The sequence below is a fragment of the Equus caballus genome, chromosome 10 (assembly GCF_041296265.1).
Source record: "Equus caballus isolate H_3958 breed thoroughbred chromosome 10, TB-T2T, whole genome shotgun sequence".
Taxonomy (NCBI): domain Eukaryota; kingdom Metazoa; phylum Chordata; class Mammalia; order Perissodactyla; family Equidae; genus Equus; species Equus caballus.
The window spans coordinates 83,900,095-83,925,627 of NC_091693.1; the positions used below are offsets into that span (position 1 = coordinate 83,900,095).

The 25,533-nt window shown below is 38.6% G+C and overlaps 1 protein-coding gene across 18 annotated transcripts in view; it reads left to right on the top strand.

Annotated features, from left to right (window-relative positions):
* The window catches only part of L3MBTL3 (L3MBTL histone methyl-lysine binding protein 3), a 112,494-nt gene that overhangs the window by 39,113 nt on the left and 47,848 nt on the right, over nucleotides 1–25,533 (top strand). For all 18 annotated transcript variants that reach the window (XM_070223805.1, XM_023651059.2, XM_005596919.4 and 15 more), the window contains 6 exons: nucleotides 2,547–2,682; nucleotides 4,228–4,319; nucleotides 6,791–6,942; nucleotides 17,320–17,396; nucleotides 21,423–21,508; nucleotides 23,616–23,726. In XM_070223805.1, the coding sequence (XP_070079906.1) occupies nucleotides 2,547–2,682; nucleotides 4,228–4,319; nucleotides 6,791–6,942; nucleotides 17,320–17,396; nucleotides 21,423–21,508; nucleotides 23,616–23,726 (654 nt within the window). The remainder of the gene's footprint in view (nucleotides 1–2,546; nucleotides 2,683–4,227; nucleotides 4,320–6,790; nucleotides 6,943–17,319; nucleotides 17,397–21,422; nucleotides 21,509–23,615; nucleotides 23,727–25,533) is intronic.

The window sequence follows — 25,533 nt, forward strand, 5'->3', positions numbered from 1 at the left end:
CACATGTCCCCAAACACAAGTAGTATTTTGAGTTACAAATTCAATCAAGTGGGTGAGTTTACAAAAACAGAACCCATGAATAAGGAAGATTGGCTTATGTCAGTTTTCCCCCTCAGCACCAGCCCCTAGACCAGGTCTGGGTGCAGGCCAGGGGGATACTTGGGATAATGGAATTTTGTCAGGCAAATGTTTTGGGAAGGACATCAGGGCAACGATTTAAAAATATTGGCAAGAAAATGTTTTAGGTGATTACTAAGGAAGAAAGGCTCGGGGTGAGGAGGAGGCTAAGGAGAAAGTAGAAGGATCAGTGTGAGAGGCTAGAGTTCTCGCTGAGACGGAGGAAGAAGTGTGTGGGGAGTCACGGGGCCAGCAGACTGAATAGGAGGCCATCTTCATGGGGTTGGATGCTTTAATTTAACAGTTGAGAGGCAGGGAACTTTCTGATGAGACAGGCTCCGTGGGAGTGAGCGTTTGAAGTGGAGAGGAAACGCAGGGAGTAGGGGCACCAGGGACTGGATGAGTCATCCATGTGCATGAGGGAACCACTCAGGACGGAGAGGAAGGGAGGAAGCCAGGGCTTCGTGTCTGATGAGTGAGAAGGGATGTTTTGGAGGTTAGCATTCCGGATGATGAATGATAAGGGCGGGGGCGTGCAGCCACATGGCACGGGCCTTAGAGGAGCAGAGTGGAGAACAGGCCTAGAAGTGTGGTGTAGCCTAGGTAGTCAGCCCTCCTCAGGCCTCAGAGGGATGGCCAGTGGGAGAAGTGGGAGCAGCCTCTGCTTGATGGAAGGGTTCCGAGGGACAAGCTAGATATGCCTTTTAACAAGGAGGTTGAGGACGTAGGAGACCGTTTCCCAAAGCATAGGGTTCCGGAGGGCATAAGGCATAGTAGAGAGATTGCGGGGGGAGCAGTCTCTCTCTCAGAGGGAGGTTGGCTCAAGGGGGCAGAAGCTCAGAGCCATATGACCCTGAGGGACTGGAGGGAGAAATTACTAACGGGGCTTGTTTCTTAGACATTCACCAGAGACAGCTGAGTGTAGGGAGGGTGGGTTTGCCTCCCTCCAAGGCTTATAAGACAAGCAGCCCCTGAGCTTCTTGGCGTGGGGTGATGTCATGGGACAGCCACCTGCCCTTCTTGAGAGCTTGTGCATCCAGGGGTCTCGGTCTCGGCTCTGCAGAGGGGCCCCAGTCTCTCTGGGGGTGTCAGCTTAGTGGTAAATTTTATATGTGTAACATATCAATACATTCTAATTAAAAAATACTAGTATCGAAGATAAAATGTTAAAAGTCCATCCTTTTCCTTTTGCCTCTCCCTTATCACTCCCACTTCTGAGAAGAAATCACTGTTAATATTTTGGCATATATCCTTCCAGACTTTTTTACTGTGATTTTCATATATGTGTGTGTGTGTAGGTAGGTATATAAATGTGTGTATAAATACGTATACTTATGTGTATGTATGTTCACACGTAATGTGTATACGTGCACACAGAAACAGATACACATAAACACACACACGGACTCGCACGTCTGTAATTTTTCTCATAAACTGAGTCATCTTAGTTTGTTCTGCCACTTGAATTTTAACAATATGTTTTACAGAACTTTCCATGGCAGTAACTGTACAGCTACCTAATTATTTCGGGGTTGTTAATTGCCCTGGCTCTGTGCTCTAGCCTCAAGCTTCTTGTTCAGGCTTCTGTGGGGCAGGTGCTCCTGGAGTGGTTAGAGGTCTGGTGTGGGGTGTGGTTCCACTTGAACACATCTGCTGTGCTAGTGGGAAGAGAATTGAGAGGCTGAGCTTGTCTCTAAGAGCCCAACACAGAGCGTGACCCAGCTGAGGCCCCATAAACCCATGTGACCTTTGTACTCGGAACTTCCCCAAGTGGGGCCCTTTAGGCAGATGTTCGTCCTCAGCGTCCAGCGAGTGTTACATAAAGTGTGTTCTCACTGGCATTCCAGGGAGCCTGTCTCATCTAAGTATGAATTAGAGGAGGCTTTTTTTTCCTTTCTCCCAGTCTGGCTACTGCTGGGAAGGGGAGTCTATTGACTTCTCTCCTTGTCTGTACCAGCCTTGATCTGGCCGGATATCACCCTGTGCGGAGCTTTATAAAGGATAGAGAGGCGGCATCTGACAGCGCTCAGCAGGGCTTCCACCCTGGGCATCCTCCCACTCTGCAGGAGCTGTTGCCCTGTGCCGGGCTGCCTGCTTCCCTGCCGGCTCTCCTTGATGACATGTGCTGGTACAACATAGGGAATGGAGAGAGGACATGTGCATGTGGGAGATTCTTCACCCCGTATCCATGTGCTCCTAGTGTAACTGGGGATCATGCCAGAACACTGAAGTTCAGCTCTTCCCACTATCATAGCCTTTGCGTTTAGATTTTGTCGTTTGTTTGCTGTTTTTGTTGCTTTTCACGTGGGTGCTTTGATTAACATAGGCTATATAATACTTGATGTCCACGTTAATTTATTTTTGTACACGTACACAAATATTTTGGATGTTTTTGTTTTTTCATCACTCAGCCTGCTTTCGTGTTTCAGGTTTGTGGATACCGGATAAAACTGCACTTTGATGGGTATTCTGATTGCTATGACTTCTGGGTAAATGCAGATGCTCTGGATATTCACCCCGTTGGGTGGTGTGAGAAGACTGGCCATAAACTCCATCCTCCGAAAGGTATTGTCACTTTTTTATCTCACATTTTAAATTCTGCAAAAATGTATTTTCTTACATGTTTATTTGGAATTTTTAAGAATTCAGACTCTATGATTATTCAGAGAAGCCCAAATTCAAGCTTATTGTCCACGATGAAAAATGCTTGTTAAAATGAAAGAAATTTAAAAAGTAGAATCCTGTTTAAGAGAGTAAACTCTGTCCATATACTTATTTGCGTATAAAATACCAATTGCATGATACTGAATTTTGGCTACAAACAAATTTTAGCTACAGACTTCTATTTTATATGTATCTATACACGCATTCGTATATCCTTGGAAAAACTGATTTGAAAAATTAGTTTGAACCTGTTTACACAGCTAAGTTTATTTACTGATATTTTAGTATATAGAAAATCTTGAAAAATTATACATTGAACTTGTAGATTGTAATGTTTAGGAGATTGGAAAGGAGACTATAACACTAAAAAATTGGTTTAGGTGGGAGTTGAATTAATAGCAGTTACTTTTTTATCCTTCAGTTCTTTATAAAACAATCTGCCAATGATTTTGCCATGTTTCATGTTTATATAAAGATCCAGAAATATTTGATACCATCTTTTTTGGTCCATCCCTAGTGTATTTAATAATATCTTTTTTCCTTCCTTTTCAGCTATTTCATTCAGTATTGTTTACTTGATGCCAAAGATCCAGGTTACTAGTTGATGTTACTGGTTCGATGTTTAGTCTCAGGGCTGTTGTTTTTTAATGGACTAGCCATCGTTTGGCTTTAAGTGAAAAATTAACGGCAGAATGGTATTTTCAGATGGCTGAAGGATTAAACCAAAATACATAGAAAAAATGAGGGTGAAAAAGAAAAGCTGTATCTAAATTTATGTAAATTTACCTCCTATTTATGGTGAATTATTAGCTGTTCTTTTCATGCTGCCGTCTGGACTTTAATGGAAGTAGAAGAGAGTGCATGAGCAGATAAAGTAAAATGCTCAGTTTCCTTTTTTAAGGAGATGTTGGCTTTAACAACACTAAACAGTAAATCGTGAAAATTAAGGCAGGGACATTTCCATGATTGTAATTTGCCAACATGCTCACTTCATAAATCATAAACTGTCATTCTTGTGGTGATGGGCCAAGAAGATTTTATCTGTTTTATTACTGTTTTTTCTAGCTTCCCACTTGTTCCTACAAGTTAGTCTCCCAAGATAGAATAGGTGAAGGGAAAATAAAGAATTTGACTACTCCAGCTCACTAGTCTGCTGAGGAATTCTGCCTAAATAGTGATAGAAATGGCCTGGTAATAAAAAAATACACGTGTTCTTTATACCCATTACCATTCATTCAGAATTGAAAAGTATGCAATTTGTTGGAAATAAACACAGCCTGTGTATAAAAATCCATAGTTATAAATTATGAATTAAATTTTACCTATTTAAAAAATCGCTTGATTGCTTGACTTTGCATGTTGAAGTTATAGATGAAAGTGGGAATGGAAAACGTGGTGTGAAATATTTTGATATTTTACGAGTCTGTTTATGTGTGCTCACCCTAGGTTATAAAGAAGAAGAATTTAATTGGCAGACCTATCTTAAGACATGCAAAGCTCAAGCTGCTCCCAAGTCATTATTTGAAAATCAGAATATAGTAAGTACATCCAAAATACTTTCCCTTCCAAAGGAAAAGTGATAATAAGAAACTATAATAAATTTTATTGCTTTGGTAAATAGAGTACTCTTATCTTAATTAAACTTTAAAATTAGCTTAAAATCTTCATGAATAAATATCTGTTTTATAGCCATATCATGGTTGTCTTTTTTTATTGACTGGTAGAAGGCAACATAGTACAAAACCCAGCTGTAATTTACAATTAAGCTGCATAAAACATTAAATTGACTGGGATATTTTACTGTTATTGTCCTTTATTTAGGAGTGCTTTTTAAATAGGATCACATAGTGAGATGAACGTGGCATTCTTTAGATTCGCAGGCTGGAGACTAGGACTTCTTTTACTCTAGCTTCTAGCTTTGTATTGCAGTAAAACAGAAGCAAAGTCTGGATGTGTCTGGATTCTCTGCTTCTTAACCTGTATTCCCACTTTCCATTACATGTTCCTCTGTTGGCATCTCTGAGGAGGCTCAATACATTTCTGTCTTCTTCCTTGCCCAAGTTCTGATCTAATTGGAAAGAACAGAGAGCAAGCAGGTGGAAAACCAAAATATCATCTTTATAACTGATAAGGGCTCTGTTGGAGGGCATGCATAGCATCTGCTGACAAATGAGCTGCTTGATTCTGAGCCCTAGAATCAAAGAGATTTACCGCCCCTCCCTGCCAGACCACCCAAGCCCAGGAGCACCGGAATGGGGCAGAGGAACAACGTGGAAGCCACGTGCTTTGCAGGCCAGCTTACCCTCAAGCGTATGATCAGTTCCTCCTTCCAGATTCACCAGTCAGATAACAGTGAGTGAGTGTGGAGAGAGGCAGGAATATTTTACCAATGGGGTTCCCCCTATATGGAAATAAATATCAGGAGTGGGGAGAAACCTTTTCACCTACTCCAGATACCCTCCATTTGGAAATAAAAGTGTATTAATCAGTTGTTTTGGGGCATCTGTCTAATGGCTGAAACATTCTCTGATCAAATTGAACATAAACCAGCTTGAATTAGAGAACTGAAGAGGGTGTGTGTGTGTGTGTGTGTCTTTAGGTAATTAGTAGAGCTAATGAGCCAGGTTATTATTTTAAAATATTTCAATTGAGGGGATAGCTTAATTGCTGAAATGTGAATTCTGCGCTGTCATAGCTGTTCTCTGTCAAGACCAAGGAGTTAGGCTGAGTTAGGGAGTTAGACTAAGCAGGGGAGTTAAATGGAAACTCAGCAGCTGTTGGCGCGCTTCCTCGTCCCTGCCTGCTCCTCTGACGATGACTTCAGTCAGGGATTTGCTGAACTGCCTTGAACCGTTGTCTTAAATTCTGTGCATTGCTAACACACAACTTAATTTCGGGCTAAGTGTTCGGTATCTAAGAGGCAATTAAGTTTTCTATTTTGAGATTCCTCTATGTCAAAACACTCAAGTATTTATGGCCAGAACTCTGATAAATAATTTCAGGACTTAAATGTATAGTAAAGATTGCTCTGTAGAATCAGAGCCTGCTCCTTCTATTCAGACGGGACTGAATTCTGACATCTTCAGATATACGGCTGTCTATATTTTTGTAACAATGGCTGTATAATTACAGTAAAAAGATAACGTCTATTTTGCTAAAGTAATTAGAATAGTATCTGTTCAGTCTGGACAGAAAGACTTTTTTAGAAGGGCAGATGACTTGTAGTGTGTTGTGATGGCACAGCTGAGGTCCAAGGACACTTCTCTGAGATAGAGATATTTTTCCTTGCAAAAGATTGTAAGGACTGTTTACATTTAACGGAACCTCAAGCACTAAATCATAATTGGACTTTTATTGTGTTAGTTCCGTGTCCCAGACGGCTGCTAATCTGTGGATTTCCTCATATTACAAGCGGTTTTGAATGGCTGTATGTATTAACAGTCAGTTCTTTTGGTGCTGTTGTACATAATATCTGTAGTGTTGAGTAAGAGTTGTAATAATTTGCAGCCTTTCATATATGAAGATGACCTACTTTCTGTACAGCCCTCTTTTGAGAGATCTTTTCAGAAGTGGGAGTGCGTTTGTACTGACTCACACATATTTTACCTTGATTAAGTGCACATTATGCGTGAAATAATTTTCATTGGTAAGTCGGTAATCAAGGAGAAGAAAAACAAGAAGTGAACTATGCAGTGAATAAAACTTTCCTAACTAGCATAGTCGTCTGACTAAGGTACCAAAGTGCGTATTCCAATAAATTATGGTAAACTCTGCGAGGTCGTGGGTGTGTTGGTTTTGAGGCCTGGATTGTTAATTGAATACAGCAGCAGGGCATGTTTATTTATTGCTCCTTGTTAGAAGAAGACCTGGTGGTGAAATTGGTACACGGTTCTTAAATTATGTGAACACCACTGATGGACGCCAGGCCGTCGAGCAGGAGGAGCAGAGAGGGTGCAGGTCTTGCTGTTAAGTGTGCGCTTATCTCTAATTAAATCTGTATGTTTTGTAGACAGTGATCCCATCAGGCTTTCGAGTTGGAATGAAGCTTGAAGCCGTAGACAAAAAGAATCCTGGGTTCATCTGTGTTGCTACGGTAACAGATATGGTGGACAATCGTTTCCTCGTGCACTTCGACAACTGGGATGAGAGCTATGACTATTGGTGAGACATCTCCCACGGCGGCTGCTCTTTCTAATTTAGTGTTTATTCAAGGACATAGTTTAAAAATAATAAGAATGCAAAATTTATAATGAAAGATAGCAGTGCTCTGCCCCACTCTTTCCCATTTCAGATTTTTACCTATAGCATATATTTCTAAATAATATCCTTTAATTTTACTTGGTGATTTGTATTTAGTTGACTTCCTACTCTGGAAGTACAATTTACACACCCCGTTCCCAGCATATGCTCACACATCAGTGCACACACAGACCCACTTCCCCCTGATCTTGGCTGTCGTCTGTCATTTTTGGAAAAATATTTTAATCTTCCTTTCATATTTTCATGGCCGGTATGAAATGTAACCATTTCATGTCCAGTAGCTAATTTAACCATTTATAACTGCTGAATACTAATATCTTAGTTGAGGAATATTGTTTTTAATCCTTACAGTTTTGGGATATACTGTGTAAAGTAGTAGGAGCAACATATTATAAAATTATATAATTATAAAATAATTATAATAAAGCCATTATATTTTGATTAAAAAATTGAATTAATGGTTTTCCATACCTAATTCATGTTCATTGATTGTTATAATTCAGTTTCCTGGTGAAAGACATTTCCAAAGTATTTAGTTCCTTTTAGAGAATACTTGCAATGAGAACATTTTAGAGAAGTGAGAGATATCTTTATAAAATATGGCTGTTATATTATCAAGTGAATATTAATTTATGTAAATGTTGCTAAATTTTAGTGAAGCTTCTTTTATTGTTTTTTTGGTTTTGTGGTGAGGAAGATTGTTGCTGAGCTAACATCTGTGCCAGTGTTCCTCTATTTTGTATGTGGGACACTGCCACAGCATGGCTTGATGAGTGATGTGTAGGTCCGGACCCAGGATCCAAACCCACGAACCCTGGGCTGCTGAAGCGGAGTGTGCAAACTTACCCACTACGCCACCAGTCTAGCCCCAGAAGCTTGTTTTTTGACATTTCTTTTTAGTATGCTTATATTTAAGTATTCGTTAGTCATCAGTAATTTCCATTACTCCTCAGATTGTCTTAGAGACTCATCAGTTTTACTTGCTTTGTTTTAAAAAGGAGAGACATTGAAAGCCATTTGCTATTCAGTTTTTTGTTTTGTTTTGCTGAGGAAGATTCACCCTGAGCTAACATCTGTGCCTATCTTCCTCTGCTTTTTAGTATGTAGACTGCCACCACAGCATGCCTGCTAATAGAGCAATGTAGGTCTATGCCTAGGAACCAAACCCAGGCCACCACAGCAGAATGCGCTGAAGTTAACCACTAGGCCACCAGGGCTGGCCTTGTTATTCACATTTTAAAAATGCTTTCTATTATACATTACATATGATTTTTGCAGAATTTTTAAAAAATGTAGACAAGTAGTTCCATGATTACATCACACAGAGTCAAGTACTTTGAACATTTCGGTGTGTTTTTCCCAAGCTTTTTTCTGGAAAGCATGATTTTTTCTTATAAGATGTCTTTTTGTTCAGTTTGCAGTAACTTTTTTTTTAATTCAAATATAGACCATTTCAAGCCTATATGAAAGCAGAGTAATGGAGTGACTCTCCTGCAGTCATCACACAGCACAAGCACTTATCAATTTCTATCCACTCTTGTTTCCTCTGTATTCCTGCTCCTGAAATCCCAACTCCAGGATGGTTTTGAAGAAAATTCCAGATATCATAGCATTTCATCTGTGAATAATTCAGTATGTTTCTTTTAGAGATAAGGATTCTTTTTCGTTTTAAAAATATGTGCTGTTATAAATGCCATAGTGTTAATAACATACTTAAACATTCCCCCGATTGTCTTAGTTTTCTTTTTTTTAGTATGATGGCTTTAGGTCCAAGTTAGGTGCACACTTTGTGAGTGCTTTGATGTTTTTCTTCATCTCTTTTAATTTATAGATGCCTATTCCTCTCTTTTTCTTCCTCTTATAACTTTTATTGAAGAAACCAGATGGTTTGTCCTGTGTAGTCTCCCACAGTCTGGATTTGTTGTTTGAATCCTTGTTGTATTGCTTACCATGTTCTTCATATTTCCTGTTAATTGGGAGTTTTTGTTTCATTTAAAATTATCCATACCTATCTTGAGTGAGTGAATGGGTGAGAAAACTGTAAATTTAGAAATATTGTAAATCTGTTCTGGGTCAAACGTGTTTCTCCTCTCTTATATTTGCTGTGCTGTGATGCTGGCAGTACAGTGTGGTGAGTGGGATCCAGTCCTTTTATTAATAAATTATACATTAAAGCAGTTATTAGAATTTGTTGAAATGAGAGTTTTTTGTTTTTAAGTTCTCATTCATTTAGGGAGAATGTTTTTTTTTGTTTGTAGCTTTTGCCTTATCTAAACAAAATGGGTGAATCCTAGTTTAAGTTATTTTCCTGGTCTTGTAAGTATTACAGGGTTTTAGAAGTATGAATTGCTTATTTGACATAAGATGCATTTCCTTTACAAATATTCTTCTGGAAAAAAGTAATGAGGAAGTCTAGAAGAATTTGTCACAATCATCTTTCTTTGATGGCAAATGCCTAGGGAATAAGAAGAGTTCCTTTTTTTTGGGATTCCTTTTTAGAAAGAGCAGAGGGAAAAACTGATTTCTTTTTGCTCTGATTTTTCACTTTTATGCACACAAACTAATTATTTTTAGGATGGAATGTACTTTGAGGATTTACTTATACTTCTAACTATTGACATGAAATCATATTTTGTTAATTGTCAGAAAAATAATACAGTGTTCTATTCCTCAATATGCAGTTAAGGCACATTAAAAATTGCTTAAGTGGGGGCTGGCCCCGTGGCCGAGTGGTTAAGTTCGCGTGCTCCGCTGCAGGCGGCCCAGTGTTTCGTTAGTTCGAATCCTGGGCGCGGACATGGCACTGCTCATCAGACCACGCTGAGGCAGCATCCCACATGCCACAACTAGAAGAACCCACAACGAAGAATATACAACTATGTACCGGGGGGCTTTGGGGAGAAAAAGGAAAAAATAAAATCTTTAAAAAAAAAAAATTGCTTAAGTGTGCTGGAATTTCTCCAGCTTTATTAAATATTATGATCTTTGATCTTTGAATTTTGAAATGATTTTTATCTGCATAAATTACTTCCTTAGGTGTGTAATTGAGGTTACAAATTGGATTGCCTTTCCCAATTTAAAATAGTTTGGAAATGAGAAATGTCTTTTCCCTTTGAACTGGATAGTGATCTTATCTCTTTTTACCTCAGTGGAGATTTGAAAGCACATATGTATGTCTGTGTACATTTGTGTTACTATGTGTTTAGCTGCGATAAAACATCTCTTCGTTCCAAAGAGGAGCGTTGTGATATTTATGTAGGATTTAAGTAGTACTTTTTTATGAAATGGAAATAGTTACATGTTAGAATGGAAATTTTTTTCTCTTTGGGTTTTCTCTGTGGTTTTGTTACTGGTAGTTGGTAGCTGTTTAATTCTAGCCCCTTGACAGTCATTAGACTTAGGAATAATCCTAAATATCACAGAATATTGGAACTAGAAAGGACTTTAAAGATGCAGGATGGAAAGCCATCACAGTGAGGATGCAGCCTCTGTCCTCATCAGCCTCCAGCTGCCTGAGGGCTGGGCTCCATGGCAGAGCACACAATGAGGAGTCACCCCACCTTCTCCCCCAGGCACTAGGAAGGGATTTTCCTTTTAAGAAATGTTATTTTCCTGTGACCTTATTTTTTGGAACCAGAAAGGCAAGGCAACAGAACTTAGCTGACTGTTGAGAGGAAAGATCTAGATGAATTAGGTTGCAGCTTCAGCTGTCTTTGAATTTCATTCTGATGTCCCAGTAAGTCAGTAAGTGTGAAAAATCAACAAACAGATCTATGAAAAAAGGAGCATTGAGTTAGCAAATTAGAACAAACAAGGGCTTGGGGCCTTTTCCTGATTGTCTCCAAGTGTACTGCAAAATTTTTCTTTTTAGAGATGGAACTCCTTTACATTTATGAATTGAGAGTAATAGTAATTTTACGGGTCTCTCCAAAGTAATTTTGAAAAGTTTGCATCGTGTTGTGTTGTCAGTTTCTTAGACCAGTGTCAAAGTTGAAAAGTTTGTCATCATCTGGTTAAATCTGGGAAGCAACCCTCAGGGATGGTGGTGAGTTACAGAGATGAAAGGGACCTAGGTAATGCTGCACTTCAGCCCTGAGGACCTCAGGCTTGGGGAGAGAGAGACACACAAACACCACTGTTCTGGCGGCAGGGTAGATGGTGGTTAGTGCTTAGTTATTCAAACCAACGTCTGTGGCACAGAGAGAGAAGGACTGACTGACTCACCGGAGGGTTCTTGAGGAAGGCTTCCTGGAGGGCGTGGGATCTGAGGTGGACCACAAAGGATGAGAGAATCAGTACTTAGATGTTGGGATGGCATATTGCTGGCCCAGGAAAGCACTTGCTTGTATTTAAGCCCAGGGGGGCAAACAAGGGTGTGTTTCAGGAATGGCAGCCAAGTCTATTCAGTAAGCGACTTAACCCTTCTAAGATTTAGTTGTCTCCTTTGCAAAAAGGATTAATGATAATACCTATCTAATAGGGTGAAATGAGGATTAAAATAAGAGTAAGAAGCAGAAACCAATTTGCAAAAGCTTAAAGAGATGGCTGTAAGGGACATTAAACGGAAAAGTTTGGCCCTGAGATGAAAGTGAATTATTGGTTGAGGGGAAGTCAACCTCTGAGGAGGGTTTCCGGCACATAGAGAGTTTTGAGCTTGGTTTTAGGCTGAAGGAAGGAGGCCATTGTGGAGGGAGAGAGTGGAGATATCTGAGACTGTGGATAATTGGGGACCCCAGGTCCCACAGGTAGGGCTAACATTGGAAAGGAATAAGCTCTCTTCTCTCTCAGCCTGGAGTAAATGAAACATGAAAGGAACACTGACACTGGAGTAATGAGATGGTATCCCCTTTATCTTTTCCAGGTAGACACTGTGTTAGTGAAAATCTAGTTGTAAGCTTGAAGCAAATTAATAACGTGGGGAACAGCTACTGTGGGGAATGAGGTTGGAAGTGCGTTAGAGATGAGCAGAACACGATGACTCAGCCTCGTGAGCTCTGGGGTTACTGGTAAAACATGGAGTGATAGACCCTGAAGAGTCGGCACATGATGGGAGCCAGGAAAGCGAGTCCTAACTGACAGTCATATGCTCTGCATTTAGGGAGTGGGAGAGGCCAGGCGTCCTGTGTTTCTTCAAGGAATCTAAACCGTTATTGCTTGAAATGAAGACTTTGATGTTTCCCTTCAGTGAGCATCTTGAAATGTTCCTATTTGACTGTCTGCCTAGATCTGTGGAGCCCAGCGTGTGTGCATTAGCTTCTTTAGCTTTCGGCTGTGGCTGATAAAACTAAAATCTCTTTCTTTTCAACCTGAGGCCTTTCTGAAATCACTTAACTTCTTTGTGTTTCTGTTCAAGATGAGGATCTTAAGGTCTGCTCATTTTATCCTTATAATATAAACACAGATTTTTCATGAATAATTATTTCTGTTATTATCTACCAGTCTAGGTCTGACTGGATCTTAGCAGCCTTCGTGAGTACTTTACACTTACGTCTAAATTGGACTTTTAAAAAAATTTTTTGAAATGGACTTTTTTGATGATATACATAAAAACTCGAAAGAAAGGAGAGGTACAGCAATCAACGGCTTGCCATACTTTTTGCCATTAGTTCATTGTATTTCTTCTTGGTTACTTTGCTGCTTTTGAACACTAGATGGGACTAAGAGATGACTTGAGATGATAATAGTAGCAGAAAGGATTTCACAGGCTTCCAACTTCTGAATGAAGTGTTTGCTTATTGAGAGAATGTAAGCAAACTAGATAAAAACAGGGCTATTCTTCTCTCCTGAGATGGCTTTCTTGTTTATTTTAAATGATGACTTTAATCAGTATTTAGATAATATTAAAACCTTATGTAAGATTCAAGGAGTATAGGAATGAGTGGCCAAAATATGCCACAGTATTTTCCTTGATTGCAATTTATAGAGAAATCCGATAAAATCACAAGAGTTAGTAATGTCTAATGCTCTTACTTAAATCACCATGAGCCTGGCAGAAAATTATAAAATGTACTTGATAGTTGTATTAGAGTGAGAAGAAAAAAGAAACAAACGTTATGTATTTGGTTTTTTTTTCATTTTTGAGTCCTGTATGAATTAACAGCTTTCTCTAAAATAAAATAAAAATTTCCCTAAAATACAGGCAGTGCGTCATTGCTAATAATCCATAACCAAATGATTGTTTAAGAAAAGATTAGCGTAGCTGGAAATAGTGCTCCACAGCTTTGTTTATACAATTTATAACAGAAAGCAGCTCAAAGAATCGTGTATTAAAGTATTTTTTATGCAAATATATATTGTAAGAAATGTGACAGTTGCTTTATGAACTTGGCCTTGACCTAGCAGTGTCTGTTTTCCTTTCACATTTCTAAAATAACAATATACACCTACACGTGTAACCCTAATGTATAGATTAAGAAAGATAATAGCGCGAGGGTGTGCAATAGGAGATAAGTGAAGAAAGGAAAGAAACCTTTGGCTATAAATTTAAAGGTATTTTCAACTGCAATAATGTTGAGAAAAATCACCAATAAGTTGGGGTCACATCAACTCACCTATGTTATTGTTCAGTGCTGCTCACTTGGAAAGGTTGACCTGGAAAGTGCTGACCATGTGTTAGTCTCTATTCAGAACGTTTCTTAGAAAGTTCTTTGTTTTTTATGACTCATCAGACTTTTTTATCCACAGAAACTCCAACCAGTGTTCCTTCTTAGCTTCCTACCTTCTAGTTTCCCGTCTAGAGGGCTATGTCGAGATTACCAGGGAAACAGCAGATCTCGTTGATAGAGCGAGATGGACCCCTTGGCATCCTTTAGACCAACATTTCCCACATGTGCTCTGTAGAACTCTCATGTTACACATGATGTTAATAGGTTGCCCACCAAAGCAGTATTTCGTAGTTAAGTATCTTTAGGGAATGCTGGGTTCAACAATTTGAAACTGGGTAATTTATAGTGTAATTTCACAGTCTTTAACACGCTAATAATGTATTTTGTAAATCTCTAAGAAGGCGATACAGTAATTTTCCTGAAACATTTTGACCATGGTGCTGTTTTTTTTTTTTTTTAACTTCATTCTATCTATTATTTTTGAGAACACAGATGGGAAATTTGTTCTACCAACTTTTTTTTTAAGATTTTAATTGTGATATACCTCTAGATTCCTATGTGCAGTGACGGGCGTGTAACGATGTTTTGGTCAATGACTGCATATGCAGCAGTTGTCCCATAAGATTTGTACCATATCCCTGAATATTCGTACCATACAGCCTATGTGTAGTAGGCTATAAGATCTAGGTTTGTGTAAGCACTCTGTGATGTGCACATGACGATGAAATCTCCTAATGACACATTTCTCAGAACGTGTCCCCATCATTACGTGACACATGAATGTATTTTGTAATCTTATAACAACTACTCCTTTGTAACTATGGCCTCCACTTCTTTATATTGTGTTTGCTGGCAAAATCCTAACCCTGATTGGATCAGACTTTCTGCCTACTGTATGTCTATGCCTGAGTGGTTGAATACAGCTGGAGAAAGACACAGCATGTGGACTGGTCTGACTTCTCATTCCTGGCTGCTAACCTCAAGTGGGCCCTTAGCCCTGCCCCGTCATCCTGCTACAGGGCCTTGTCTGTTCTTCCAGACCAGTAAATTTCACTCCCTTTTTTTCCCCTCAAATTTCTCGCACCCCTTTCCCATTCTCCCTCTCAGCGGATAACCTTCCTATTTCATTGAGAAAAAAGACAGTGTCAGAGGAGACATCCTCATGCTCTCACCATTTAATCTACCCCTCTTCTTGATCTCTGCCCACAGACCGAACCTTCTCTGTAATTTTGGAAGGAGACCCTTGCTCCTGCGTAAGGGGGCCCTGTTCTCACATGGGATTCCGTTCCCTGTCCCCGACTCGGTCCTCCTCTCTTTTGCATCAGTACCTCATCCCTCTCTGTTGAATTATTCCTACCAGTACCCAAGTGGGAGAAGGGGTTTTCTTCTTTTGATACCTGTTGCAGCCCTAGCACCTAGAACAGTGCCATCATGGGAGTTGCTCAGCATATTTCTGGAATAAATGAAGAAATATTTCCGATCTTTTAAAAAAACATTTTATTTTGAAGTTATTCTAAACTTAAAGAAAATTTGTAAAATAGTACAGAGAATTTCCATAAATGCCTCACCTAGTTTCCCCTGTTTTCAAACTTAAAAAAACAAAGACAAAAAAAACTTCTCTTTTGCTATCTCATTTTTCTCCTTCCTTTCAAAACAGAACTCCTTAAACATACTTTCTGCACTAACTATCTCCATCACGTCTCCTTCCATCTTCTCTTAAAACCACTGTGTTCAGGCTTTTGCCCTTTCCCATCCCTAGATCCACCGAAACAGCTCTTGTCAAGGATGCTAACGACCTTGACTTTGGTCAATCCAGTCATCAGTTCTTGTTTCTTCTCCTCTTTGATCTAGCAGCAGCATTTGACCTACTTGGTTTCTTTCTTCTTACTTTCCCTCTCTTACTCCATAGTCATCCCTTCTTGGGCTTTTTTGCCCCTACCTCTTCTGTTCTCTCTCTGTACTCCTTCTCTGGGTGCTCTTATCTCTCCTCATGCCTTTTAATACCATCCCAAACGACTCCCAGATTTGTGCTTTTACCCTTGATCTTGCCCTTCAACTCCAGATTTTTATGCTCGTTTTCTACTTGACCTGTTTACTTGGTTGTCAAACATATGTCAGTAACAGAACTCTTCATTCGCCATTTGGAATGCCGAAGACTGTGCTCGCATTCTTTCTATCTCAGAGAATGGCCACTGCATTCTTCTAGTTGTCCATGCCCAGAACCTTGGAATGTCCTAGACTTCTTCACTTCATTCACTTTCTGTATCAATTCTACTGGTATATCCTGTTGATTCTTCCTCTAAAATATAGACCTAAAAATATGATTAGTTCTTACCTCACCCCAGCACTCTGGTTCAGGCCACCATCATCACCTCTTGCAGAAGCCTTCGAATGGCATCTTCTCTTGTTATTAACTTGGTTTTTTTTGTCTGCAAAGCAGTCAGAATACTTAACTTTAAAACATAGATTATGCCACTCCTCTGCCTAGAACCCTCCACATGGCTTTCTAGTAGACATCATTTTACTAGATTGAGTACAATCTCAAGACTTTCCTATGGTCTAAAGGCCCTTCCTGATATGGTTTCCCATTGTCTCTTTCCTTCAGTCTATTCCTGACACAGTCCTTCCAGATTCGCGTCCCACGGCCTGTGTCCTTGCTGTCCCCTTGGTGTCGAATGGCTTTCCTTTATATATAATTTGAGTGACTCAGTTCTCTCTTTCTTCACTTCCTTCAGGTGTTACCTTATTTGAGAGGCCATCTTGAATGTGCAATAAAAGATCGCCTTTCCTCCTCCACTTCTTTATTCACAGGGCGTTGTGCCACCAGAGTATTTATTTCTTTGTTAATCTGTTTCTTCTCTCTTCCCATGACACTGTCAGCTCCACAAAATCAGGAACTTTGTATCTGCTTTATTTGTTACAGTATCCTCAGGGCCTCTGCCGGTACCTGGCACAACACAGCACTCAGTATTCGAATGAATGAGTGAGCAAATGCATGAGTGAAACACGCTGCATGTTGAGATGAGGAAAGCATAGTATACATTTGGTTAGGAGCAAAGAATCAGATGTCCCAGAGAGGCATACTGATAAGGGGGCTCTGGAAAAATGTATCTTGACTGAAGTAAAGATGACAGAGAGGAGAAGAAAAGAGGTGAGGAGAAGACGGGAATGCCCCATCCTAATACCTGGTCTCTGCATTCTCCTGGGTGGGAGAAATAGCACGTTTGGGTTTTGAGGGTGGTCGAGCTTTCTGCCTTTGCACATTCACCCTTCAAGATGCTGAAACAATTTGAGCTTGCCTGTGTATGCATGATTATTTATGTACACATGTTTGTTTTTCCACATGATTTTTATGAATGGAAATTCTGAATCTTACTGACATTACCTTTGAATTTTTGCTATATTTGAAGTTACAGAATATAACAAAATTTGTGGCAGAATGAGAACTATGCCTGGTGTCAAATCTGCATGATATTTATCTAATAAAGGTCTGCTTGGTGTTAATATATTGAAAGAGTGAAAGATCCTTTGGTTTAGCAAAACTTTTTCAAATTAGGTAGATTGTAATAAGTAGAACTCTGCGTAAGTTGTTCATGATGTCTAACATTTTTACTTCTACTACTATTGAGAATTTATCCTGATAATGACAGTTTTTAATTTGTATGACTTACAGGTGCGAAGCCTCTAGTCCACACATCCATCCAGTTGGTTGGTGTAAAGAACATCGAAGAACCCTTATCACTCCTCCAGGTTTGTGCTTATTATGCATCTAATGTTATTCATGTTCATCAGGAGTCGGCACGCTTGTTCTGTAAAGGGCAAGATAGGAAATATCTTTGACTTTGTGGGCCATTTGGTCTCTTTTAGAACTACTCAATTCAGTTGGAGCACAAAAGCAGCTGTAGGCTGACCTTGTCTAGGTGTTGACGAATAGAGAAATTGGACATAAGAGACATCTCTTGTGGGTGGAATCTTGACCCGCTTGTCAGGGTCAATTCTGGCCAAAGCACGATGTTCACATTGAAGGGGGATCTTGATGCTTTCGATCTTTTTTGACCTAGATCAGGACTTGCACATTTACTTTCCACTTTTCTGTTGTGATTCCTGGTCCCCAGATGGGTTGTGCAGTGTTGTGCTGGCAGTACCTCTCTGTTCTCTGAAGTTTTTGGGTCCTTCGGCTGTCTGTCTCTGGCCAGAGAGCCTTCATTCTCAGTTATTCGCTCTCTCTGTGACAGGAACAGTATGACTGCTGGTGAACGGTCTCCTTGTTTCATGTGATTTTGAGTTCATTTTCATGTGCTAAAGAGCAGATTGTGTGGCTTCAGCATAATCAAGACAGTGAGTTTCTGAGCATCTCACTGTTTAAGGTGCCATGGCTGCTGCTGATGTGAAAAGACAGGGTCGTTGGCTAACAGCATCACTGCACGCAGGTGGTTCTGTGGAGACTTCTGTGAGTGATGGAGACCGCCCTCACCACAGGGAAAGGATGCCGCCTTGGTTCACTGGGAGCTGCTGTGTGGATGCTGCCCGCAGCATGTAAACAGCAAACACTCAGCTTGGAGCTCCACATACTTGTCTCATTCCATTCTAACAGCTGGTTTCATTTTTAGGCTTGTCCCCAGTTCCTTGGTACCATGTCTCAGTTAGTGTCTGATCATTTACTCCCCCAGGGGACCAACCATTCCTGTGATGGGCAAGGCGAGTCTTCTCTGCTTTTTGAGTTTATTCATATGTTAAGGGGCAGAAGCCCCTGTTCTTCACTGATTACAGAGCTGTGTTGAAGATGAAAGGACATTTACATAAACCATAAAGTGTTAAAGTAAGGTATTAATGGTTTCATGGCCCAGATGGGGTATTACCTGGAAGATTTCTCGTGTTCAGCCCTCCTGAGTCCTGTGGCTTATGTAATATTAAAAGCCAGTAAATAGAGATTGACACTATCACCATCTAAATTGCTGTGAGGATTACTTTAGATTTTCCAATTCGATATTGATCTTTTTTTTTTCCTTACCACTTTTTTGGTCATAATCAGGGATCTGGTAAATGAACAGAGAACCAGTGAACGACAGGTTCCTCGTTGTGTGATCACAGCCCTGGGTTAGCTACCCTGTGAAGGGGTGCTGTAAGGCTTCATTGCTAACTTCTTACATGAGGCAAGTAACCAGCACATCTGTCTCCTTTTGTGGGCTTTTATAGTTCAGTAGAACAGAAAATACATAGCTTTTTGACAAATTAATAAAATACAAAATTTCATGTCAAAAAGTACCAAACACACAACAACGTGAATATATTTAATGTATATTTAATTGGGTAAAATGGTAAATTTTATGGTGTATATATTTTGCCGTAAAAACAGGTTGAAAAGCAAACCTGCCAAATAATGAGACTGGTTTGCAGTCTCTGCTGAGGTGACTGCTCTTTGGCTCCATGGCAAAAAAAGATGCTCTTTCTCTGGTTCCTTTTGGTGAAGGGCGTCTTCCTGGTGATCTCTGATCTCCTTCTGAAGAGAAGGAATCCTCATCCGTGGTCCCTCTGGGCAGCTGCTCTTCCGACACCCCTGCCACTTCATGGCTCAGTCCCTTGAGCAGCCCTGCTGGCCACCCCATGTTCGTGTTCTCTCTCAACATGTAGCATAGCTACTGTTCTTTTTCTGAAATTAACATCTTTATGCCTTTAAAATGATTTTTACTTTGAATTATCCAAATTATACATTAATACATGCTTGCTTTTAAAAGTTGGAAAATAGAGATAAGCACGTATATCTCTCTTAGTAGTTTAATAGTTATCATTGTATCTTTCCAGAAAATCATTTTCACCTCTAGGTATACACACGCATGCATATGTGCATGCCCAGTTTTAATATACTTAAATTGTGCAAGATGTGGTCTTTAAAAATATGTTATAAAATGTTTATTTACACAGAAATATGTTTGTGTATTTACTTTTTAAAACTTTTGTTTTGAAACAATTACAAATGTATAGAAAAGTTGTAAGAACCATACAGAATTCTTCTATACCCTTGACCCAGAGGCCTATTCAAGTTTGTTAATTGTACCAATGATGTCATTTATAGCAAGAAGATGAGGCATTGCGCTCAGTTGTCCAATCTCTCTAGTCTCCTTCAAGTAGGTTCTCCTTGACTTTCATGGCCTCAGTATGTTTGAGGATTACAGATTAGTCGTTGTCTAGGATGTTATTACTTAATTTGGGTATGCTTGGTGTTTCCTTGTGATTAGACTCTGTATGCAATTTTGGCAGGAATATCATGGAAACAATGCTGTCTTCTCATTGCATCCTCTCAGGTGGCACATGATATCAATTTGTCTCATTACTGATCTTTTACCGTTAATTGATCAAGATGGTGCTTGCCAGGTTGCTCCACTAATGTAATATGAATTATTCTGACAGTGCTAAATGATAATTTTTCTTATTCCATCATTCCTGGTACATAATTAGTTCATATTCTTCTGCAAAGAATAGCTTTCTCATCTTCCCATTTATTTGTTCAATTAATTTATTTCCATCAGCGTGGGCCCCTAGGTTACTATTTTCATCAATGAGTTATAATGCCTTAGTAGCATTATTTATTTTCAAGTCCAGATTTTCTCAGATTTGGCCAGTGGGAGCCCCTTTAAGCTGGTTACTGTATCCTTGTGACATGTTCTTATCATTTTTTGAGAACTTCTTGCTTTGGGACCCTGATCCAGCCCTGAAGTCAGCAGTTTCTCACAGTCTCCATGGTTCTCTTTAGTACAGAATGATACTTAGAAACTAAGATCTGGACACTAGATGTGCTCATTGCTACTGGAGTGTTGCTGCTTCCGGCCTCTCCGTGGACATAGTTAGGAAATATATTTATGTAAAGATATAAAAAAATGTATATTTATATTTAGTTCTCTGTTTCTTTAGATATATTGGAAATAATGAATTCATACCACTAGCTCCAATTCATATCCATTACTACTAAGTTCATTCTAGTTTTCCGTTTTCCATTTTTATACCTCTCTTTTCAGACAGTGAGAAACCTGCAATATATTTCCCCTACCTGCAATATATTTACTTATTTTTTCAGTCCCCTTCATGTAGCCAATTTCCCACCCTCCTGGGCCACCATTAATTCCTGCTCCTGTCTCCCTGATGGGTTTTGGACTCTGGAGGAAACAAAGGGGGTGGGAGGAAGGATAGTTATTTTTACATATTCTGTTAATACTGTTTCATGCTTTGATTTTGCTTGTTTGTTTGACTTCACAATGCGATGGTGTATCTGGAATATGTCACATATTAGTATAAATCTGCCTCCTTTTTAATAAATGCTTTATATTTCATATGTACTATATATTTTTTGCACATTTCTATATTGATCATTTAACTTGTTTTCATATTTTCACGTTAAACAGTGGTACACTATTGTCTTTGTACAAATATGAGATTTTAATGGGTTAGTAGAAGTAAAATTGCATAATTAAAGGGTATTCATGTGTATGTATGTCTTGTATGTAAGATTGTCCTTACCTGAGAATATAAATTATATGTAGACATATATACTAAATTATCTTTTAAAAGATAATAGAGAAATCGTGATCAAGAGGAAAGCAATTTAATTATTACAAATAGTTCTGAATGTGTAACTAGGTGCAAGTTGTTATATGAAATATGAACATAATTTCCTAGATTATAATGATAACAATGTCTCATAATTTTGACAGGTCAGTTTGTGGTTGTTCTCCCTATTATTTTGGTTAAACCTGATAGGATGTACTTTTTTTTCATTCTTAGGTTATCCAAATGTGAAACATTTTTCTTGGGATAAATACTTGGAAGAAACCAGTTCTTTACCTGCTCCTGCGAGAGCTTTCAAAGTGGTGAGTTAATATATTTTACACTCTTTAATTTGTGTTGATGACACTGTTCATTCATTGAAATTTAAGAGCAGAAAGAGATAGTACTGGTGACCCAGAATAGGAATGGGAGGGAAACAGAAGATTGAAGAAGATATTTTTGAATTTTTACAAATTAAAAAAATTTCTTTTTAAGACATGCTTTTTGTGTGTGAGGAAGATTGGCCTTGTGCTAACATCTGTTGCCAGTCTTCCTCTCTTTTTTCTCCCTAGGGCCCTGGTAGATAGTTGTATATCTTAGTTGTAAGTCATTCTAGTTCCGCTGTGTGGGACGCCGCCACAGCATGGCTTAATGAATGACATGTAGGTCCACGCCCAGGATCCGAATTGGTGGATCCCAGGCCGCCAAAGCGGAGTGCGAGAACTTAGCCACTTGGCAACAGGGCCAGCCCTGAATTTTTACGATTTTGAAAGTTGAAATTGTTACTGCGGTTTTTGTTGTTGGCATCTAAAAAATATTTCCATTTTGGACTCGAAAGTCTCCTTGGAAATAAATCTGCTGAATTGGTATCAAGTGAGTTGTTGTGTTCTTAGAGCAAACTTATGTTTTTCCAGCTACATATTCTGAAAAACCAAAATAAGATAGGACATTGTTTTCTAAAAAAATTGTATTTGATAATTCCTTTGATTTGTTTATGGTGAGCAGGGATGCTGTTTTTATTTTATTGCTATAAGTCAACATGGTTAATTACCAAAATCCAAGGTCATCTGTTATGGTATCTTCCTAACCCCAAGGGTCATTGTTTCTTGCATGTAACTTATTAAGATTCAAAGTAAACCTCATTTCTGTGCAAGGAAAGAATAAGAAATGAAATGTATTTTTAAATTTTTTCATCTCTAAAGCTTGCTTTGTAATTTATATTTTCCCATAAGTTTAAAGGGAAAGAAAGATATATTAAATATTTTTTTAAAAATCTTTTAATGTGGCATAATTAGTCTGTCATAAACGTTTTTCTTTAAATGATCCTTTTGTGTATAAATTGCCAGAATTTTTAATGAAAGAATTAGTGAGTAGATATGAGCCCAAATATAGAAGAAAAGAACATCAAAAACTTTTGAGAGAAAAAGTATATTACACGAAGAGAAGCCAGATGAAAGGATGTATATGATTCCATCTGATAGTAAATTCAGGATTTAAAAATAAATAACGTTTAGGGTTATACGATATTTATGAATTTTTGTGTGACTCTATCTTTCACTTAGGCTAGTCCAAGAAGAGCTGTGTTACACTTTGCTTTGAACTGGATAAAATTACACAGAGACCCATCTGCACACCTAGTGTCACATTGATATCAGAGAGAAGACTGAGATTGTTCTAGTTTGGCCTCTGGTGCCTTGCATTCATTGTTTTGTACCTGTTACATAAATTTCACCCTTAATATTCAGAGCAACAATTCTATTACACCCATTTTACAGAAGAGGGATGTAAAGTTGAGAAAATGTGAGAAATTTGCCTAACATACCAAACAGTCCCCTGCTGTCTACTGCCTGTGACTTTTTCGGAGGTTTATGGGTTTCTGCTGGGTTCTGAGGTGTGGGGGGAGAGGGTGCTCCTTTCTCTTTCCTTCTCACAGAGCCAGTCCATCTTGCATGTTTTGATTGCTAATTTTCTTTTATAAAAGACGTCTGCTTTTTGATGTCATTTACCACTTCTGATCTCTGTGTCTCGTCTGCCACTTCAATGTTGTTCTCCTCTCTCTTTAAAAATAATTTTCACGCTTGTTGATTTTTGCCAAGACTTCTCCTTCTTACTAATGAGAAAAACGTCTTGCCTTCCCTATGGCTAATCCAATAACGAGGATATTTTGAATTTCATCGTAAGGTCTGTTGCATTCTGTTTGCTCCTACGGCAGGTGCTCAGGCTGTTTCTTTTGCCTGTGGCTTGGCCATGGGACTTGGGATTGTGGTTTTTGATAAGGAGGGTGAGGTCTAAAGCCGCTCCTGGAGGTTGAGAGTTTGAAAGGCTGGTTCTCTGAATAGCTCATCTTTTTCTTCTTATTCTGTCTTTGTGACACACAGCCCACCTTCTGTTCCTCCAAATCTCATGGTGTGAAATTTTCTGTTATGACAGAAACCTCCACATGGATTCCAGAAAAAAATGAAGCTTGAGGTCATAGACAAAAGAAATCCCATGTTTGTTAGAGTAACGACAGTTGCAGACACGGATGACCACCGAATAAAAGTGAGTGTTCTCTGTTCTGGTCTTGTTTTGTCTTTTCTTACGAGACATCTTGCATGGAAACTTTAGCAGATGTTAATTTGTGAAGTGTTAGAATTAAATTAGTAAACCATAAGAATGTGCAAATTAGGTGGCTGTGCATCTTTGTAAGTCACCTTATCTCCAGTTTCTTCCTTTTCTCTGACCTACACGAGAAATTTTCTCTTTAATTATGATTGACTTTTAATATGTTGTGTCTACTTTCTTTGCCCAAACTCAAAATGTTAAAAGTCAGTCATAATTAAAGAGAAAACTTCTTACGTAGATAATAAAGAAATTTCTTCTGAATATGATACCTCATTCTCCAGTGGTATGCTCTTGTTTAAAAAATTGAACTTTAATGTTTTTTTATAGGGTTTTGTTAGATGTAGACTTTTCAGAAGAATATTCTGCCTTTTAATCTAGGACAAGTAAAGAGAAATAATTTTGTAAATAAAATCAGATTTTAATTAGAGTTGGATTAATAAAAGTCAAGTCCCTCTCATAAGATAAGCAAACGCCCGGGAGGCTGGGTTCAGTTTGTTACGTCCAAGCATGAGGAAGTGAAATCTAGTAGAAGTTCCAGGTGAGGCACCAGAAGTTCTTGTTTCTGTTTCTGGCTTCAGCATTAACCTCACTCTCAAACCAGAACAGTATGCATTCTGCTTACTTCATAGGATTGTCTAGAATTTCTGTTAGGTATAATAATAGTTATAATAACAGCAGGACATCAGATTTACATGGTGTTCTACAGGGTAACAGAGTTCTCCCATTATTTGACATTTGTGGTGATAACGTGGGAGATTGATGTTATCATCACTGTTTTATCAATGAGGCTGAGGCTCAGAAAGACTAAGTGAATTACTTGTTAATTATGGGCAGTCACAGAACTAAGTCACAGGCCTGAACTGTTGGAATCTAAGTTTATGCTCTTTTTTTTAAAAATAATAAATCACATCCTTACCTATCTCGAGATAATATATGAGAAAATAAATTATCAAATAACATGTAAAACCTGTACAAATGTGGTATTTCTATAAAATAGAAGTTTTAATATCTAGTTTACTATTTTTAAGATTATATAATCATATAACATTTTGGAAAATTTTATAGAAAATGGAAGGCCTGTGTTAAACCCTTATTAAGTGTATTTTCTTATTCATTGTCCTTAATAATAATATAAGTCATAAAGCAATCAGTATTTTAGGACTAGAAGTATTTGTTTCAGAAATCTAGACTAGTAATCAAAGAAATGTAGAAGTAAGCAATATATTATTTTTATAAGTCCAGTTGGTCAGAATTGAAAAAATATATGTGTTTTGGTTTGGGAGCGTGAACAGCTTACCGTCCTCTACAGCTGGTAGGAGTGTAAGTATCTCAGTGTTTCTGGAGGGCAGCTTGACAATAGGCATCAAAGTCTTAGAATGTTGTTTACCCTTGAATTCAGGAATTTCAGTCCTAGGAATTTATGTTAAGGGAATAACCGAAGGGAATGTGCAAAGACAAAACCCGCAAGCAGAGGACAGCCTGCTGTTTCTAGTATTCAACCTTGGGAACAACCACAGTGGGAGGCAGGTGGAATACATTACTGTATACCCATGTGATGTTAAATATTTTAGGAGAATATTATTGGCAAGTGAAAAATTCAGGTTTAATATTCTGTATGATGTCTAGTATTGTTTTTTAAAAGAGTATATGCATAAACACTTATGGAAAGAAGCATACCAAAACGATGACAGTGTTTCTCTGCTGGGATTATAACATGATTGAGTTTTTCTTTTTAATTATCTGT